A 20,356-nucleotide genomic window follows, 5' to 3' on the forward strand; every position below is an offset into this window, starting at 1 on the left:
TTGGCACTTATTTAACTCGAGGTAGTTGGTACTTGGATTATTTTTGGGGTAGCTGAAAACATAAAAACTCAGTCTTCAGTTTTAATTTGCCTAGACGGAGCTGTGTGCCATTCAGGAGCCCAAGAAGCGTAGGAATACATAGGGATGGACGTGGCACTTGGTTTTGTTTGTTTTCTTAAACAAGATAGTCTGTTAAGCTGGGTGTCTATTGTTTTGGGGGGCAAAATGACTTTCAATGTTTTCTCCCAGAAAGGAGAACCCCATCTGACAGAATCTTAAAGACAGGCTATCCTTTTAAATTCTGAATGAGGCAGATACTTAGTTAAGACTAATTTCGGGTCAGAATTGGTCAGAATTAGACTTATAGATTTAGTTTTCTGTTTCAGGCTCCATACCTGGAGGTCAGCGAACTGCCTGGTGCCTTAGTTTTTACAAGGGGTTGCTGAGTTTTTCGTCTGATTCCTGTTTCTGTAATTCCAGGTTTAATATATAGTTTAAACAATAATGATAACAACCTTCATATTTTTTTAAGGCATTTTTACATGGCTAAAGGGAGAAAAATCAAAATGATTGACTTCAAGAGATTGCTACCTGAAAAACCTAAAATTTGTGTGAAACGGAAGGGCAGAGAGCAAATAATCAAGGGGTAGATGAGACAAAGAAAGTCACTGACCTTACTAATGTTCTCAATGTTGTGATGAGTTCCTGCTTTGTAGTTTGAAAAGGAGAGGCTCTTTTCCCATTTGAAGTATGAATTATTTTCTTAGTCGTTTGAACTGGTCCTGCCCCATAGGCCCTGCTTTAGCTGATGTCCCCGAAAACAGCTCTTTATTTAAGTTTGCCTAAGGGTTGTGTGTGCCCTTGGTTTCCAGAGGGAAGTCCACGCCCTATTTGGGTGTCAAGAGTGAGCAGGAAAGCTCCTTGGAATGGGGATGGGAAGTAACTCGGGGAAACCGTAGTCAGCCCCTGAGCCCTGATGTTTTTATTACGTGATTAGAATGAGAAGGTCTGTTGAAGTGTTTTTATTATTTTAGATCTGTCCACCTCAACTTCTAGAGAGGGAACAGCGCTTAGCGGCAGTAATTCCTCCCTTTTACTTGTAAGTGTCACTTCCTCTTTTGTAAATACATCGTCGCCTAAACTTGAACGTAGGCCTTTTGCTTAAGTAACTGACTTATTTGAATGGACATGCTGGTCTCCCTTAAATTTTGTGTGTGCTGGGGGAAATAGTGGTAAAATAAGACTCTCCTGGAACATCCGGTCATAAACACTCTGTGTTTATGATCGGCTCTGTTGCAGACCTTGTAAGAGGCTTTAAGTGCAGCAGAAACAAAGCAGGGAAGCTGGGATCAGGGCAGATAAAAAGCGCATGCTGTCGATGCAGACCTGTTACCTGTTACTTTTCACAACTCGCATGAGGATCAAAGACAGTGGGGGGAGGGGCCTAGAGAACCAAAGAGAGGAAAATAGAAAGAAACTGTTTTTTAAAGAGAAGCACAGCAAGGACAGACTAGTACCGATCTCAGCAGAAGAATGTCGTATTTTTCACAAATTCATTTTCTTCTTTAGTGATAGTGTAATATTTGTTGGCTGTTTTTTTTTCCTGTTTTTTTTTTTTTTTTGTTTTTTTCTTATTCTTCTTGCAGATGAATGGACCAGGCAACTTGTTTGCTTCTGAGAGTTTCCTCGGAATTTCAAGCCACCCCAGAAATGACTTCGGAAACTTTTTTGGAAGTGCAGTTACTAAACCACCTTCATCAGTGACCCCACGACATCCCCTCGAAGGAACCCATGAGCTGAGACAAGCTTGTCAGATCTGTTTTGTAAAATCAGGTCAGGACCCACCAAAGGAGCTGACAGTATTGATAAGCTAGTCCGTAACCTGACAGTTTGTAGGAATTTGTAAATGTGTGTGGAAAACACCAGCTACTGTGTTTCTTCCATCCCGCTTTGAGTTCTTTCTTAGCAAGCAGTGACTATTGATTTGGGCCCCTTGGAGTCTAATAGGATAAGTCTGCTCTTGTCTGATATGATTTCATTTATAGAATTATATGGAATGGAATATCTACCTGATTTTGAAATCTTACTGAAATTTTTATGGAATTCTTTACATTCTACGTACACGTTTAAGAATGTGATCATTTTTTTATTTTTTATTTTTATTTTATTTTATTTTTTTTTTAAAGATTTTATTTATTTATTCGACAGGGATAGAGACAGCCAGCGAGAGAGGGAACACAAGCAGGGGGAGTGGGAGAGGAAGAAGCAGGCTCATAGCAGAGGAGCCTGATGTGGGGCTCGATCCCATAACGCCGGGATCACGCCCTGAGCCGAAGGCAGATGCTTAACTGCTCTGCCACCCAGGCGCCCCAAGAATGTGATCATTTTTTTTAAAAAGATTTTTATTTGAGAGAGAGAGAGAATGAGTTGGGGGAGGGCAGAGGTAGAGGGAGAGCAGACTCCCTGCTGAGCAGGGAGCACAATGACGCAGATCGCAGATCTCGATCCCAGGACGCTGGGATCGTGACCTGAGCTGAAGCCAGAGGCTTAACCGGCTGTGCCACCCAGGCATCCCAAGAATGTGGTCATTCTCAGATAAAGCAAGAACTAGAGAAAAAGCATTCTAAGACCAGTATTTGATGTAATGTTTATAAAAGTAAAGTCTTTTCTGTTGGTTTGTTTCATATCTTACCCCTGAGTCAGATGATAGAAACACAGTTTGTTGGACCCAATTTCATTCTCTTTCTTAGTTTTGTATGTGACGGTGTTTTTGACCTTTAGAAGCCATCAGAATGCCTGTCCTCACACTTCAATAAGGGCATGTTTTGGGGCCACTAGTGTCGAATAAAACTTTGTGTTCCCTGACAGCGTATAAGAGGCATGGATTCCTTCCGTGGCTTATTTACATGTGGGAGTTATAAAAATAGGATTTTTGTGGGAATGTAATCATCAGTATCCATCTGCTTACATCTGCTTGTAAATGTGCCTGTGAAATGAAACGTTACTTTTTGTGCCTTCGAGCAATCCTTTTTCACATCTTTTCCAGGCCCGAAGTTAATGGATTTCACTTACCATGCTAATATGGATCATAAATGTAAGAAGGATATTTTAATTGGTAGAATAAAGAATGTTGACGATAAATCATGGAAAAAAATACGTCCAAGACCAACAAAAACAAATTATGAAGGACCTTATTATATATGTAAAGGTACGTACTGTAATTACTTAGTTGGCGTGCATGACATAAGTGATAAATGGTTTGCTACATTTACTCCAACGGGTCCCATGTTACTGTTACTAAAAGTATGTAGGTAGAGTTAATAGCAAGTTCCTTGGGTTGAGACATTTGTAATTTTTCTATTATTTTTACCTTTGTTTTTAACTTCTTTTTAATTTATTTTACAAAGAGAGAGCGAGCAGGTGTGAGCAGGGGGGAGGGGCAGAGTGAGTGAGGGAGAGAGGGAGAGAATCTCAAGTAGACTGCGCGGAGCGTAAAACCCACTATGGGGCTTGATCCCATGACCCTGAGATCGAGACCTGAGCCGAAGTCAATAGCCAGCTGCTTAACCAGCTGAGCCACCCAGGCGCCCCTGTCTTTAACTTCTGACAGAGTGTGTGTTTTCTCGATGTTTATGGAAACAGGCTTTGACCAGGTTTCAAGGAGAGAACCATCTCACACTTGTTCCCTGACTTAGTTGAAACAGAATCAGAGCACCGAACTACGGCTTTGAGAAGGTTGCTTTTGAGGGAACTTCGTGGATTCACTTTTGTCAGATTGCTTCCTCCGAACGCGCTTTGAATGCCCTTAAATGATTTTTTCAACTTAGAGGGAGTACATGGGTGACTCAGAGCCTTTTCCCTGTCAGAAATAAAAACCTGTCAGGCTCGTGTGCTGTTGTTTGAGAGCCAATCCCGTGCCTGTGCAGTAAGATGCGTATCCTTGCTTGAAGCTGCCCGTGAGTTGTTCCAGAAATTCAGATGGTGCCCCACACGTGGCTGATCCTCGCTGGCTTTGACAAAACAGGGGCCACGTGTTCACCGTCTGTTAATTGTCTGTCTTTCTAGACGTCGCTGCCGAGGAGGAGTGTCGGTATTCAGGCCATTGCACTTTCGCTTACTGCCAAGAAGAGATCGACATCTGGACGCTGGAGCGGAAAGGGGCGTTCAGCAGAGAGGCTTTCTTTGGTGGCAATGGAAAGATCAACCTCACCGTATTCAAACTTCTCCAAGAGCATCTTGGAGAATTTATATTCCTTTGTGAGGTAGTGTCTCCGAACCTTATTTTCTCCTGTAAAATCGGTGAGAGTTTCTGACTTAAAGGCCAGGAGTAGAAACGTACTAAACACCGGTCCAGCCACATGGGGAGCAGTCACTCAGCCAACGGTAGTTACTAGCAGGATCCAAAAGAATACGGAAACCTCACTTTAAAATATTAATTGGTAGAAATATGGAATGTATAAGTATGTGCATAAGTATGGTACAAATTCTATTTTGTCTTATGTTGTTGTGGTAATTCTTCTTCTCTGTCTGTTCCAGAAATGTTTTGATCATAAGCCTAGAATGATAAGTAAAAGAAATAAAGATAATTCTACTTCTTGTTCTCACCCGGTTACAAAGCATGAGTTTGAAGACAATAAGTATGTTGGTAGTTTCTAATTTTTATAGTGACACAATAGATTCTGTTTGTAGATCCAAATAAAACCAGAGCAGCACCCCGGGCATTTTACTTACCCTGTGCTTTTGTTGTTGCTGTTTTGAAGGATGATGACTATTTAAAAATGTCTATTAGTATATTTTGCTGGGAATTTTTAAATGAATTATTAAATTGATGTTTAATACAGAAAAGTATTATCGTTTTGTAGCTTCTTACTGCATGGATTTAAGTATTTTATGATTTAATGTGTAATTACTTCCCCCCCCATTAATCCAACAATTATGTAAAGTGATTTATTTTTTCTGATAAAGATCTAAGATGTATTTTCAGTCTAGAACTTGACATGATGTATGTATGTATTTTTATTTGTTTTCTTTTGAAAAACCTATGGCAGAACCATAACATGTCACCCCGTTTGTATCTTAGGTGCCTTGTCCACATTTTGCGAGAGACAACAGTAAAATACTCCAAAATACGTTCTTTTCATGGTCAGTGTCAGCTTGATTTGTGTCGACATGAGGTTCGATACGGCTGTTTAAGGGAAGATGAGTGCTTTTATGCACACAGTCTTGTAGAACTTAAAGTCTGGATATTGCAAAATGAAACAGGTAGGTTTGTGCGTGATTCAGAAATGTCTCTTTACAGACTGTTCACTCTAGAGAACACGCTGATGGTCACCAGGGCCAGGTCGGGGGGACGGATGAAAGAGGCGATGCTTGTCACGATGGGCACAGGGTGATGGATGGAGTGCTGAGTCACTATGTTGTACACCTGAACCGAGCAGAATGCTGTCTGTGAACTGCGCGGGAATTAAAATAAACAACTTAAGTGAGAAACAAGGTCTCCTCAAAAGCAGTCAGGGTTTGGCAGAGCAGTGTCGAGACTTTTCTCTGTCATCGTGATATGGCAGCGTAACTATTGATTTTATCCTTAGCTTTAAACTGTCACTGTTCATGGTTAGAGTGGCTTATTTTGAGTATAGGTCACGTAGTGACTTGTTGGTACCAGTTCATGCATATAGTGTGCTTTTGTGAGGGAGCGAGACTCCTCCGACGGCACCAAGAGCTGTATTTGTAAATATTCTGCTGCGAGAAGGAGCGATGTGACATGCATTTGTCTTTGGTGGCGGATTATGCTCCGTGGGGGATCGTGAGGGCATCGTGGCTGTGATGGGGTTGGTGGGCCATTCATGCAGAGGGAGAAGCTAAAGGAAGGCTTGTACGTTTCCCAGGTATCTCACATGATGCTATCGCTCAAGAATCTAAACGATATTGGCAAAATTTGGAAGCGAACATACCTGGAGCTCAGGTATTTCCTCTTGTCTACTTTCTGCATTTGGCATCCTTTCTGGAGCGGCCTAGTGGATGCCAGTTGTTGGCAGATGTGGTGTATACTTTTTAAAAAAAAGATTGTATTTATTCATTTGAGAGAGAGCATGAGTCGGGGCTTGGGGGGGCGGGGAGGTACAGAGAGAGAGAGAGAGAGAAGCAGGCTCCCCGTGGGAGCAGGAAGCATGATGCAGGGCTCGATCCCAGGACCCTGGGTCCATGACCCGAGCCGAAGGCAGACGCTTTACCCACTGAGCCTCCCAGGCGCCCCAGTTGTGGTTTATACTTGTAGGCCACTTACATTCTTACTGTTCACTGACTTAATGTGAAAAAAATCCCAAATTTTACTTGATCATCTTTTTAAAAAAGTAGGCATCCTATAATACCTGCCAAGGCTGTAGGATACAATTGTCTTATTCAGTTTAATTGGCCGAACAGTTTGGTTCTTGGGCTGTGGGGATCCTGGCAGTAAGGGAGGTAGACTGTTTGTGGCTCTGCTTCCCACCTGGCAGAACTGCTTTGTCCACTACCTCCCCGCCCCCACCCCACAGAATTCTAGTTACCACCCTCCGGAGCTGGCTTTCATAAGTTGAGGTTTGGCGTGTGTAATCTGCAACTATCGTATTCTCTTGCATCGCTTGGAGAATTAGAGATTTAGTTATGTGCTCGGTGTCTCCGATAGTGTACATAATGGTCAACACATCAGACCAGACGTGTCAGAAATTGTGTGCTATTACGAGGAAAGGAATACACGGCAGTTCAGTATTTTGTTCTCAGAAAACCGGTGTTCTCTTAAAAGTAAAACTTATGTTTTAATTGTTTAAGGTACTTGGCAATCAAATAATGCCTGGATCTCTTAATATGAAGATAAAATTTGTGTGTGCTCAGTGTCTGAGAAATGGTCAAGTCATCGAACCAGACAAAAACAGAAAATATTGTAGTGCAAAAGCAAGGCACTCGTAAGTAGTGTGTGAGTGTGTTTGTGTGTGTGTGTGAGTGTGTGTAAACAATGCCTATTTCATAATTCTCTGTTACATGGGTATAAAATCATACATAGAAGAAAAAAAGATTGACTTTGAAGAGAGCAGAGCAAAGTGGATAACGTAGGAGTAATTGCAAAGCGAAAGGGAAGAGATTTTTATGATTTCATAGATAAGAATTTGACAGAATTCGGTAGTGTCTTTTCTGAATTTGATCAGGTCTTTGTTCAGGATTCCTAGGGAATGTCTGTTAACAAATATCAACAGGAAATGAAATGACAGAATCATAAGGCATTTCTTTTAGAAGGGTTGAGAAAAAATTCTCTGGTCCTTCAGGTACGAACGTTGTACCTGTCCCTTTATATTATGCCTTGTGCCAGTGTGTCTTTGTTTTTTTCTGAACTCCATGTTTCTTAGGTGGACCAGAGATCGGCGTGCGATGAGAGTGATGTCCATCGAACGTAAGAAGTGGATGAACATCCGTCCTCTCCCCACAAAGAAACAAATGCCCTTACAGTTTGATGTACATACGTAATTTTTAAGCCACTTTTTTTTTATTAGGCATTTCAAATCATTAGAAAGTAGTAGTGATTCAGATTGAAACTTGGAGCCCTTTCATTGCTCGTCGTAATAACATTTTTAAATGGTCCTCTTGTTTTCCTTCCCCTTTTGTATGTGTGGTTCTGTGGCAGTTTTCAGATTGACTGGGATTGTATGAGTTACTCGGAAAAAGGAAATAGTGGACTCGAGGTAGTTATGGGTATGACCTACCTTCGTTTTCAGATGAATTACTTTGGGAGTGAATGGGAGAGGATTTCATTTAAACTTGATTCCTGCGCTTTGCTATTCCAACTCAAGGCCTCCTTCTGTTATTATGAATGCTATTGATAAGTTTCTTTGACTCAAGCAATGGATACTAGGTAAAAGATCCCCCACTTTATAGGATTTTCTAAAAGTAATCCAAAGGAGAAATGGTCAATGTTCTTCAAAAAACCTTAGAAAGAAAGTACCAGACCAACTGAAAGTTAGGGTAGTATTTCATTCACGAGGTGGCACGTTTGCTGCATAACCGTCTGCTGCCTTGCGTGGTCTTGAAGGTGACCGTGCGAGCAAACCCCTGAGCTGGCTCTGGACTTGACTCTTCAGGACAGTGTCTGGAGGGGGGTCACTGTGTGAGCTAACAGAGACATTTGGAGCACAGACAGGCAGTAAACTGTCGGCCCCGACGGCGGACAGAAGGAGAGAACTGTTTGCCCAGAGACGCAGAGCAGGTGGATTGCAGGGTTCCCTCGGAAACGGTCCCCCGTCTCTGACTTGCCGGAGAGGGTTGAGGAAGAGGCAGGTTAATTTCCTGTCCCCCCGGGTACCTTGCGTTTTGTAAAGGTACACAGGTCACAAGGTCAGTCTCTGAAGGAGGCGGTGTGTTTGCGTTTCATCCGCAGTGGTTTCAGCCTTGGGGATCTGAGTGATTTCATCTTCATCGGTGGGCCTGGTAGGAGGGGAAGGAGGTTTGTTGGAACCGTGGATATCTTAGGCTCTAAAAGAGGAGATAATGGGTTTCCTCCTCATTCTTTGTTAAAACAAAGACGACTGAGAACGCTTCTAGTTCAGCTGCTGGGACTGCTGACTGTTCTTCAATCTCGGGCGTGCTGTATTGCCGTGCAGTGCAGTAGCTCGTTTCCTCTTTTTTCCCTACCATACTAGGTATTGCTAAGGGATCCTTTTTCTAAAAGAAGAAATAATACTCTGTGTGTATGTGTGTAGACAGTATGGTGAGGTGGAAGGAGAATGGGCTTCAGAGTCTGCCGGAAGGGCCCTGGTCGAGTTACTCACCCTCAGTTTGCTCATCTGTAAATGGGAATAATTACGTCCTAGGGAAGATTACATGAGACGGTGTTATGTAAAAACCCAGCACAGTGGCCGGCCTTCTCCTTTATCTTCTCTTCTCCCTGCTACTTATCATTGAACTTTGAGAGACTATGGTAAATGTTTCCCTAGTAATATCTGCCTAAGAACTTATCGGGGTTTCAGTTTATGCAGAGGATTGGAGGGAGGGGGGCGTTGACATTGATCCAAGGGAGGAAACCTGTAGTATTAAGGGCTGACTGCTTTTAGATTTTTAGCTGATGCTAAGCATCTGATATTATGTAAACTAATACGTAGGGCCAGCCTCTGTTGAAACACAAAGTAAGCTAACAATTAAGTGTACTAGAATGCTCTATAAAGACAAGTATATTGATGATATTTAAGAATGAGCTGTCTTGGTGATGGAGGTTTTCTTAGGTCTTGATAGTTGTGGTTCTTAGAGACGTCTCCATTCTGCTGATCGCTATCACCTTATTTTCCTACCAGTGTCACTGTATTTACTTAGTGAAAACACAATGCAAAAAACCAGAAGAGGTATTATTTGAATGCTATGTAACTGGGTGGCCTGGCTCATGTAATCATTGTCTCCAGACAATGCATATCGAACGAATGATGGCTGACATTAGCTGCCAGTATTGGTTATAAGTAAGCTAAATGTCTGAGATTTTTCCTGACACTGTTTAGGACCCTTGCAGTAGTCTGCAGTTTCTTTACTGCCTCCCAGGAGCTGACAAGGAGGCTTGTGGGCATTAGGCAGGGAGAGTAGAAGCTGTCAGACTAAGGGGGCCGGAGATTTGCATTGTGGAGATCAAATGCTCTGCTGTGTTAAAAGCAGATACTCTGAAGAAGGGAGGTTGTAGACATTTTCTTGTAAGAAAATATTCCATATCCTAGTTCCATACTTTTTTTTTTTCTTTTGGAGATTTTCTTTTGAAAAATTTTGAGATAGAAAGCTTAATATCATTTCATGTATGTTGGGCTTAGAGTCAATTTGAATTCATTCAAAGTAATCTTATGTAATAATTGTGTTACTCAGCATTAGCCCAGATAATAATGCTTATTTTGCTTAAATGTAAAAATTAGGCAGTTTTACTAACTGTACTCTTGTCTTAAAGCATATTCATATTTTTTTTATACAGCTGTGCAATCATATTGCTTCTGGGAAAAAATGTCAGTATGTTGGTAACTGTTCCTTTGCTCATAGTCCTGAGGAGCGGGAAGTGTGGACTTACATGAAGGAGAACGGGAGTAAGTTGCTGTCTTAACTGGGGCTTGACATCTGTGAAATCTAGCTTGCTGGGCAGTTTCCTTCCTCTCTGTAAATATGCCAGCTCACCTTGAACTCAGAAAGCAGTTTGCATTGTAAACAGTTGTGCCATTTTGTCGGTGGAGCAAAGCCTGACATGATCCGTGTTTGCTTAGGTCAGAGCTGGGTACAAATACGTAGGTATATTTATGACGCAGACAGGTTCCTGAAAGGTGGCCTGGGAAGTTCAGTTCTTCTGGACTGCCTGAATCAGCCCATCTGCTCCTACTGTGAATAGTCACCCCTGAAAAATCAGGTTAGAATCGAAGGTTTCCTCAAGGAGGCCTTACCGGTAGAACAGCCCCAGATTCAGAGGCCCGAGGAGAGGATGTTTATCTTGGTCAAACTGCAAGTTTATCGTGGGAGTCTTTGAGAGGAGCCTCAGACAACCTTTCCCTTTTGACCAGAGAGGTTTTACTGCAAGGACGGGGATCGTTGTTGTTTAACGTCTAGTAAACTGATGGAAATTTACTAACTGCTTAAGATCTGCAATCTCTGAATTACGAGAACCAATGAGATTGAAGCATGTCACGTGCTGTGTTTAACTGGTGTTCACATTCAGTGACATGTGTGGATGGGACTCCTCCCTGTCTTGCTTGGAGGAGGGACATACTGTTGGGCCTCACTGAAGATGTCCTTGCAAACCAGGACCGTTGCCATGATTCCTGCTCCCACTGGTCTGGATGGAGGATTTCTAGGCGACCACTTGTCTTAGCAGGCAACAAAGCCGATTTTTGACCTTAACCTCATTACCAGATTTTCTAGCAGTGTTTCTCAACCGGGGATGGATTTTGCCGCACATACCTGTCTCCCTCGGGGACATTCGGCAATGTCCGGAGACGTTTTTGTTGTCATGACTTGGGCAGGGTGTCCTACCGGCATCCAGTGTGTGGAGTCCAGGAGGTCCAGGAATGCTGTTAAACATCCTGCAACATGCAGGAAAGCCCCCCACAGCAGAGAATTAGCTGCCCCAGATTGTCAGCGGAGGGGGGGCCGAGAAACCTGTGATGCCGAATGTACTTGTCTTCACTGTAGGAAGCAGCCTGTGGCCACTGCCCAGGACCTGGTCACGGTTGTGCTGTTGTAAATTGCACCCCAGCATGCGGGTCCTTGGGGATGGTGGCTCGACTGATGGGCTCCCGTCAGGGTCAGAATGTCGTCCCAGTGGTAGTGAGTTTCTGGTCTTTCTCTATAGACGGGGGTGTATCCGCTGCAGGCCCCCGAGCCATGTTAAGTAGCCCATGTGGTTGTGGGGGTGATAGTGTTTTACTGGGGGCAACATGAGGCAGTGGGAGGTGCTTTTTCTTTTTCTTTTTCTTTTTTTTTAAGCAATATCCTTTTAACGGTTTCTGACTTTTCAGCAACCCCAAAGGGTCTTGCAAACGCAGGGAATTAATTCATCTTGAAAGCTAATGTTGGCACTCTAACAGTCCGGAATTAGGTTCAGAGCCATGAGAGTTTACCTCCCCCTTGGACAGGGGACCTCTCCTTGCCTAACGTAATCCGGCTCCATTCCGCCCTCTCGCTTTCCTCTCGAAAATGTACGCCAGCTGATACCAAAGGTGTGCATGATCTTGTGTTTATTTCCATGGTGTATTTAAATCTCCACTGCTGAAAGTGATTCGTTTTTCTTTAGTACAAGATATGGAACAGTTTTATGAACTCTGGCTAAAGAGTCAAAAAAATGAAAAAAGTGACGATGTAGCCAGTCAGTCAAACAAGGAAAACGGAAAGCAAATTCACATGCCGACAGATTACGCTGAAGTTACCGTGAGTCCCGGTGGTAACTCCACCTCCCCTTCCTTTGCTTCCACCACTGACGGAACCTTTCCTTTCTTTCCCTTTCCTCCATGCTTGCCTCCCTCCCTGGCCACCTGCCCTCCTCCTTTCTCTCCATCTCCCTCTGGTGGCCTTGGGCCATTAGCTTAAGTCCCTCTATTCTAGCAGATCTTTCCTTGATCCTTTTGCTGACTTTGGACCAGAGAATTTGGAGCCCAAGTGCTGGGGCCTCTCCTTACTAGCCTGGGGCCTGGGGCAGGTCACTGAGCGTCCCCAAGGGGGGTCGCGATAGGTTAAGTGAAGTAGGGTGGGTCCCAGACACTTAGGCCAATGCTGGGCCTCAGAAGATGCTCCGGAAGTGGGGGTGCTGCCCCCCCATTCCCTCCTTACCTGCCGGCATCTGGCCTCTGCCTCAGGGTTCTTCTGTGGAGACATCAAGTCATCTGTGTTTTTTTTTCACTGTTGCGGTTTTCTTTTAAAATTTTTTATGAGAGTAAAGAGGATAATATAATGAATATCTTGAGCCTACCATGTTAACAGTTCATTGTGTTTGCTTTTGTGAAATAAATCAAATGTTTACAGATAGGGTTGGAACCCCCTTTTTCCCCCATCCCTGAGGGACAAGATCCAGTGTGTATTTTCCAGGCTCTGTTTACCTATCTTTGACATACTTATTCCTAAGCTATAGTTCTGCCTGGCTTGTGTTTTTAGAGGACACAGGCATATGTGTTATTCCACTCCTTGTTTCTTGTTTTGTTTTTTGGCCCCTCCCCATAATTGATTGAGCTGGATCCGGGTCATATCTTGGCCTGGCCTTGCCCCCATGTGTGGGCCTGGGACGTGTCCTGTGAACTCCACTCCTCCACCAAGGCACAGCACTGATTCCCTGGCCACCTTTTAAGTATTCCTATATTCCCAGAGCAGGGTCATCTGGACCTGCTGGGTTGTGAGATTTACCTGGGCTGTTTAATCAGGTTGATCTTCCTCTGTCCCCCAGACATAGCGAGTCGCAGTCTCATGGGAAGTCTCCAGGAATCTGTTCTTACCCACTTGAAATGATTCTTACCCAGGGCATTGGGGGAACACTGCTCAGACGCTTACAGCGCGCATCTGTGGTGATACTTCCACCGACCAGAACACAGTTCCTTCTGTGTCGGTCTGTGCCCCGGGGACAGTGTTTCTCAGCATTTGGACTTCCCTGGTCCCTGGCACAAGTCCTGGCCCATAGTAGGAGCTTATTTCCTGTGCCCTGAATGACATGGCTACTTGTCCCTCTGCAGCTGGAGAGCTCCGGGCTTTCCCGTCCTCTCTGCTGGCCCTCACAGAGTTCATCCTTCCCAGGGTCCTCATGTGAACCTGGCCGCTTGTCCTCCCATCCTTGTTTGCACACCAGCCCCTCCTCTCTGCCAGAGACTTGCTGGAACCTGGCTGAGTCCATCACCACTGCACTCTGCTGCCTGTGCTCTGGCCCCCTCCCAGTGCTGGGATTCTTTTCTTGGTCCTGTTTCTGACTTTGAGCTTTATGTTCTTGCCTGGCTTCCCCCACCGGACGGGCTCCCCGAGAATAGAGTCTAGGTCCGAGGTCAAGTGGTTTCTAGCCCTGGTGCCCTCCCTGAACCGTGTTTAGCCCATCGAGGGACACAGACAACACCCACTGATGGGACGCGTGTCTTTCGTGCACTTTAGGCGGACTTCCACTGCTGGATGTGCGGGAAGAACTGTAACAGCGAGAAGCAGTGGCAAGGCCACATCTCTTCCGAGAAGCACAAAGAGAAGGTCTTCCACACCGAGGACGACCAGTACTGCTGGCAGCACCGCTTTCCAACAGGGTATTTTAGTATTTGTGATAGGTACGTAGCGTTCGCAAACTCCCGCGCGAAAACTGCTGCAGTCACATGACTCTGGCAGTCATTCTTTCGGTGGGCAGAGGTTATGTGGGTGCTGAGGTCCAAGAGTGGATGCTTGGAATTGGGCTCAAAGTGTTAGTTGCTTCTTGGATGTTTCTTCACTCTTCTGTGGTTACATGAAAAGACTGACTAGTCTGTCCGTATGGGTTTGAGATGTCTTAAGATAACCGAGGAGAGATGTATGTGTGTTCCAATTTGCCCAAACCGTCTTTGAGTTGTCAAGGGTGAGTGGCTAACCACAACGTGCCCTGCGGTGGGTGTTCGTCAGTTCTGAAGCTGCCTCTGAACACTGGCTGTTCGAGTGCATGTATGGAACCGACTCCGGTCAAAGGAAGATGTTACTATCGCTCCTTTGTTTAAGTTGCCTTAGAAGATTCTTTAGCCAAAACAAACAAACAAACAAACAAACAAACAAACCAGATAGTTTTGACTTGCTCCTCATTTTGTCGAATCACTGTTTATATTTAATTTCCCAATTTAGATCCACGTGATACCCAAAACTATAGGAAGCCTCTTTTACTTAGTTCCACTTCTGATTCCTTTCCCCTGCATCAGGAAGGACTGCGATCTTTCCTCCCCCCATCAATCAGTATTTCTCATTAAATATATTTAAAAGAGCTCATTTTTCCCGTTGTAGATGTCAAGGCTATATAATGTTCATTTTTCTAGGCTTAAGATTTTGAACTAAAAGTTTTATGCAGTGGCGCCTGGGTAGCGCAGTCGTTAAGCGTCTGCCTTCAGCTCAGGGCGTGATCCCGGCGTTCCGGGATCAAGTCCCACATCGGGCTCCTGGGCTGGGAGCCTGCTTCTTCCTCTCCCACTCCCCTGCTGTGTTCCCTCTCTTGCTGGCTGTCTCTCTGTCACATAAATAAATAAAATCTTTTAAAAAAAAAGTTTTATGCAAATCGTCAAGCTAGTGAAGCATGCACGTTTGGGGTTTGTATAAATCGTGGATGCTCACCACGCCGACTCTCCCTGCAGGTATATGAATGGCACCTGCACAGAAGGGAACGGCTGTAAGTTTGCACACGGGAACGCCGAACTGCATGAATGGGAAGAAAGAAGGGATGCCCTAAAGATGAAGCTCAACAAAGCAAGAAAAGATCACTTAATCGCCCCAAATGATAATGACTTTGGAAAATATAGTTTTTTGTTTAAAGATTTAAACTAATATGCTGGCTTTTATGTATGTTACCTAATCAAAGCATTGACCAGAAAAATTGAAAGTGTTCTAAGGCACGTAGCAGAGGAGCTGCAGATTTTCTGCTTGTATTGGCGTCTATCGTACCTCCTGAGCAGCAACCCACAGTAGGTAGGAAACGGGCTGTTGAACAGGTCTGGCCACGCTCTCATGGCACCATTGGCATCAAATGGCGACGTGACCGCTACCTGGTTGCCATCTGTTGAACAGACTTTTGGATGAAGTTTGTTGGGGAAGAGGATAAGGTTATGTCTAAGACGACTCCTGGAGTTGGTCCTTCAGATAAGAACCATCATGGTGAGAGAATAGACACTTGCACTAGGGGTCAGAAGACATGATGGATGAAATTCTTCACGTTTTAAATGGAACAAATTTGTTTAATATAATAAAGTTTGCTACTTATCTGTACGTAGGTTGCTAAAAAGGATTTTCTTAACTCAGATTTTAAGCCAAATAACCATTTAACACTAGTACATGTTAAATGGGGTATTTTTCTGTATTTGTATGTTTCACTATAATAAGGGAACTAAGGATAATGTGCATTGAGACTATTTTGAAAAATGATCAGTTGACTCAAATTTTATTTCTTGGTCTTTTGCTGTTTAAATGATGATTTTGAAAGATTACACTTGTACTGTTGGTATTGTGTAGTGTATGGACCAATATTGCCTGTAATAAACATTTTATATATAGATGTCTTTCATTTTTTGGTGTGGTCCTTTCCCCCTGAAGAATCATTGAAACTGGGCCCTAACATCACAAGGTTTGATTTTTTTTTTTTTTAACACCTTTACTTAAGCAATTAGTGATAGTATTCAAATTAGACACGCAAGTGACTTTTCACTCTGGCCCACTCTCTCCCAGATTTGGGCTGATAAGGAGCTTCTCTTGTTGAGTGACACGTTAACTCTTCTGGGGCTCTTCTGTTTCGTTCAGATGTATGACTAGCAGGGAGACAAACAGCCAACTAGGACGTGGGCCGTGGGTTTCTACAGATGACCGGCACCACCCTCTCAGTAGGGCTGTTTTGGTTGTTCAAAGACCACTGAAGGCATGATCAGGATGGCTGGCAGACACAGAGACAGAGCTAAGTTGCCCTCTGGGACCCTGACCTGCTTCAGAGGCTGGGACGTAGTGAGCTAGGGGGAAGAGTTGTCGGCAGGGTGTGGGGTGGGGGTGGGGGGCTGCTATATCCTGAGGATGTTACCAGTGCTGCGTCCTGGTTGGGGATGCGGGTCAGGGGGAGTGGTGGATGGACTTGGAAGACAGGGATCTGCTGGGCTGCGATGTGCCAAGCCTCCAGACCCCTGTGCAGTCACTTCCTTGTGACAGCCTTGAACAAGTGGGTTTAGGGAGGTAACAGAAAAGGGTCTTTGTTCTATATGTGAGTCCATCCGCCACGGAGAGGAGGGCATAGCTGCTGGTAGTGAGGTGAGACAAGTGGAGCACTGAGAAGAACCTGAGGCTGCAGACGGACAAGCAAGCCCCGTGACTCCTTGGAGACAGGAGAGACCCTGGTTTCCCTCCATGAGAGAGAAGGCCGTTGGGACCAGTTTTACTTGGTGGATGCATTAGGAGTGTATCTTATTTGCCAAACAGATCATCTGTTATTGGTGATATTTTCTATAGAATAGACTAGTAGTGTTATTTTTCTACTAGGTTTCTCTAGTCTGATGGCCTTCATTACATTTTTTTCTTCTTTGTACTTTCTTCCAAACTCCTTTTTCCAGGGAGAAAGGCAGATGTTAAAAAGTGGTCTCTGGTGCTCTGTTTCAGTTAACAGAGGAAAAAGTCAGTTGTCTTAATGTTTGGAATCCATGCTAGAACCTTAGTTTGAGATCCTTTGAGTGGTTGAGAATTCAAAGACTCTTTAGTTGGCCTGGAGAGATTAGAATATAGACTTCTTGTATTTGTTGCAAGGGAAGAATACCACTTTCTGGAAAGCCAATTCTGGGGTCCTGAATCAAGGTCTCTAAGAAGCGTAGCCACCATTGTCCAGACTGCCCAGGCTCAGGGCATAGGCTTCCCTCCTGCAACACCTGCCAACCTGTACCTTTTCAGGCACATCCTGTTTGCTAAGTAAATGCTTAGAAGCTTTAAAAGTTAATAAGCATTATTTCTGTCTGGTTCCAAGAAAGGATTTACACATATATACTCTCCCTGCCCCCTTCTCAAACTCCACCAACTTGATTATGGCATAAAAAGTGGCCATGAAAGCTCAGCTATGGGTCGATGTGGACAAGTTATGGCTGATTTGGCCTCGAAGAGCAGTGCAGCCTGACCCTGACTGCCTGGTGTCTTCAGAACTGAATTTATCAGTTTCAGAAGTACATTCTGGTGTCAGAGCAGCAGCTAGATGTCTAGATAAAGAAAAGGAAATGAAATGCCTTCTTAATTCCAGGGCGGTTTCCTGGCCTATGAGACCTTGCATTGCCACAAGGTATTGTGGGTCTTAAGAGAGAACCCACAGGCAGCAAAAGTTCTTTGGACCTTATAAAGGCCTGTGCCGATGACAGGTGTCTTATAGAAGTGTAGGGTGGATTCTGTCCTAGCAACCTACAGTGAATGGAGACTGGTGACTTTTGGCCATATTCATTTTCCTTAGTAATACACTACTGAACACTGATCTACACAGTCAAATCAAGAGGGACTAGAAATGGTAAGTAAGGTTAATATTAAAAAACCTAGAAATACATTTTTCAGCATCTATAAAAACAAGAGTATATAGAACAGTACGAAAACACTGTATTACTGAGTTTATAATATGATAGATTAAAAAGGAAGGTACCACAGGAATGGGAAGAGGAAACAGCTATGTGGGAGAAGCTTCTGTCTCTTACCGGAATTAAGGTAATATAAATTTGAGGTGGAAATTCTGAAAAAAATCTATACGGTGATCCCCAGAGCAACTGCTATGGATTTAACCAAAGAAAAGTTTAAAATCATTAATTCATGGGATACTAGCAAATATCCACTAAATTGCAACAAGGGAAGTAAGGAATAAAAAGGACATGACAGCTATAGCAAAATGGTAGGTGTAAATGAGCTGCCAACGTACTGGGCCTCAGTGGTGGACACACTGAATGCCTGGGCCCCCTAGCAAGGTAGCCAACAGTAGCTGCCCCTTACCTGGAAGCCAGGCCCCAGGCTCACGCAGCTGCCCTGGGGCAGAGGTGAGGTCTCGCCTTCTGGTTCTCGCCCGCCCATACTTTTTGTTTGTTTTTCGCCTGAAGTCATACTGCCCTAGTTCCCTCAGAATTTTATTTGCCTAGTTTGTGATTATTCAGTCACCTGTGGCCCCAGCAGCTGTGTCATTATGAACTTCGCTTCGCCCTGGTACACTTGCTCCTTTCTTTCACGGAAGCAATTCCTTTGTCACTCTCAAATCGCATTTCATCCCTTATTGACTTGTCCTTTCTAACCACAAAACTTTAGAAACAACCTAACATTTTGAGTCAGAGACCTGTGAGAGTCAGCAGTGGGTCACTGGTCACTTGGGCGGCCTGCCTTTGAGTCTGAATTTCCCACCTAGTACCAGCTTTGCGGGCTCAGTCAAGTGACTTTTCCAAGCTCGGTTTTTCTTGCCACCTGTGGGGTGAGTACAGGCAGCACAGACCCTCAGCCAAGGGCTGTGGGGGAGGGAGATGAGGCTCGGGCACACGAGCTTACCTGATGCAGATCGTGGACGCTGGGAGATTACAGTAACTGAGATTTAGTGAGACCTCACTGTGGGCCTAGCACTTTCCATAATCACCTAGTTTATCCTCAGAACAACCCTGTGAGAGAGGTACTGCTATTACCCTCCATTTTACAGACGTGCAAACCGAGCCCGAGTGACCGGGGCCGCCCGCCTCCCTTCTGGGACCCCGGGCACGTCTCATCTCTGCACCTATCAGGTTAAGCGGGGATAATTTACTGCATCTAGTCCCCCGGGGCCCGTACGGATTGCTGGCACGACTGCCATCATCCTCCTGGCATTTAAAACTCAGCAGGACAAGCGGCGACTCCCAGGTGTCCGAAGTTCCCAGCGCCCTCGCTGGGGGGGATCCAGTCGTGGGCTGGCCGAACGCTCGACCCGCCTCTCTGCAGACTCCACGGACACAGGGCGGGGGCCAGTGGGACGACGTCCGGCGGCCGCAGGTGGTGCTTGCGGGGAGGCCGTCTGCGCAGGCTCCGTGGGCGAGGGGCGTAGCCCGCCGGGGGGCCGGGCTGTCAGGCCGTGTTGGCATCGCGCAGACTCCGTGAGCGAGAGGCGGGATCTCCAGGGGAGCGGGGCCGCCGGGAGGGGCCGGCTTCCGCGCAGACTCCGTGGGCGGGGGCGGAGCCGCCTGCGCGGGGGCGGGCGCCGCGGCGGCGGTGGGGCTGACGTGGAGTGTCCGGGTTAGCGGGCGCGGCGGGCTGCGGGATTGGGGAGCGACGGGCCGGGCCGGGCCCTCGGGCCCGAAGCGGCGGCGGCAGTATAAAGCCGGCGACAGGGAGCATGTAATGTCGGAATGCGGAGGCCGCGGCGGCGGCAACAGCAGCAGCAGCAGCGACGACGCCGAGGACGAGGGTGGCGGCGGCGGCGGCCCCGCGGGCTCCGGCTCCCTCAGCCCGGCCCTGGCCGGAGCGTCCTCGGCGGGCCGGCTCCGCCGCGGACTGCGCGGCGCCTCCCTCATGGCGCGCCGGCGGCCCGAGCTGCTCTGCGGGGCCGTGGCGCTCGGCTGCGCGCTGCTCGTCGCCCTCAAGTTTACCTGCAGGTGAGGCGGCCCGCAGCCCCGGGGCCCCGGCCGGCGGCGCAGGGCCGGCTCGGGGCCCGCAGGGTCCGGAGTTGGGGCGGCCTTCGCGGAGGAAGTGGGGCCTGGCTTCTCCTGGAGTCTCGGACCCGACCCTGCTCAGCCTGCGGCCGTGCCCGTCACTTTCCGGCCGGCCAGACAGCCGGCCGCCAGGCTAGGTTTTCGGGTGCTGCTCGGGACCCTTCCTTCATCCCATTTTAGCACCAAAGTTAGTGGGCCAGGTTCTGAGCTGCTCGTCACCTGTTGGGGTTTCTTGGGGGGCGCACCTGTCACTTCTGCCCAGGTTGTGGGACCCTCATTTAACACCCATCTTGTTTCCCTTATGCCTCGAATGTAATGATTCACAGCTGTTAAGCGTCCCAGATCCCTTCGAGAATTTGTGCACTCATCTAACGATTATTTATCCATCCACACGTGCTGTGGTGGGTAACACTCATCCAGGTGAGGGTTGAAAATAAAAATCCCGCTCTCCTTTCCAGTGGGTGGGACAGGCAGTAAACAATTTAATGTAATTTTAAAGGGCTTCTGTAAGTGCTGTGCAGGGAATAGAAGGAATGAGG

At 46.0% G+C, this 20,356-nt stretch overlaps 2 protein-coding genes across 4 annotated transcripts in view; both read left to right on the forward strand.

The window, feature by feature from the left end:
• ZC3H7A (zinc finger CCCH-type containing 7A) overlaps positions 1-15,713 on the forward strand; it is a 34,861-nt gene extending 19,148 nt beyond the window's left edge. For all 3 annotated transcript variants that reach the window (XM_040635316.1, XM_008696908.2, XM_008696909.2), the window contains 13 exons: positions 1,035-1,099; positions 1,647-1,833; positions 3,047-3,208; positions 4,066-4,262; positions 4,537-4,637; positions 5,081-5,262; positions 5,886-5,962; positions 6,808-6,941; positions 7,380-7,485; positions 9,968-10,076; positions 11,771-11,904; positions 13,600-13,763; positions 14,802-15,713. In XM_040635316.1, coding sequence (XP_040491250.1) covers positions 1,035-1,099; positions 1,647-1,833; positions 3,047-3,208; positions 4,066-4,262; positions 4,537-4,637; positions 5,081-5,262; positions 5,886-5,962; positions 6,808-6,941; positions 7,380-7,485; positions 9,968-10,076; positions 11,771-11,904; positions 13,600-13,763; positions 14,802-14,991 — 1,808 coding nt within the window. In that variant the 3' untranslated portion in view covers positions 14,992-15,713. The remainder of the gene's footprint in view (positions 1-1,034; positions 1,100-1,646; positions 1,834-3,046; positions 3,209-4,065; positions 4,263-4,536; positions 4,638-5,080; positions 5,263-5,885; positions 5,963-6,807; positions 6,942-7,379; positions 7,486-9,967; positions 10,077-11,770; positions 11,905-13,599; positions 13,764-14,801) is intronic.
• Positions 15,714-19,491: 3,778 nt separating this feature from the next.
• Positions 19,492-20,356, forward strand: part of TXNDC11 (thioredoxin domain containing 11) — a 64,884-nt gene continuing 64,019 nt past the window's right edge. The window contains exon 1 of the mRNA XM_040635317.1: positions 19,492-19,760. Coding sequence (XP_040491251.1) covers positions 19,507-19,760 — 254 coding nt within the window. The 5' untranslated portion in view covers positions 19,492-19,506. The remainder of the gene's footprint in view (positions 19,761-20,356) is intronic.

This window comes from Ursus maritimus, unplaced genomic scaffold, assembly GCF_017311325.1.
Source record: "Ursus maritimus isolate PB19 unplaced genomic scaffold, ASM1731132v1 scaffold_2, whole genome shotgun sequence".
In the NCBI taxonomy this organism is placed as follows: Eukaryota; Metazoa; Chordata; class Mammalia; order Carnivora; family Ursidae; genus Ursus; species Ursus maritimus.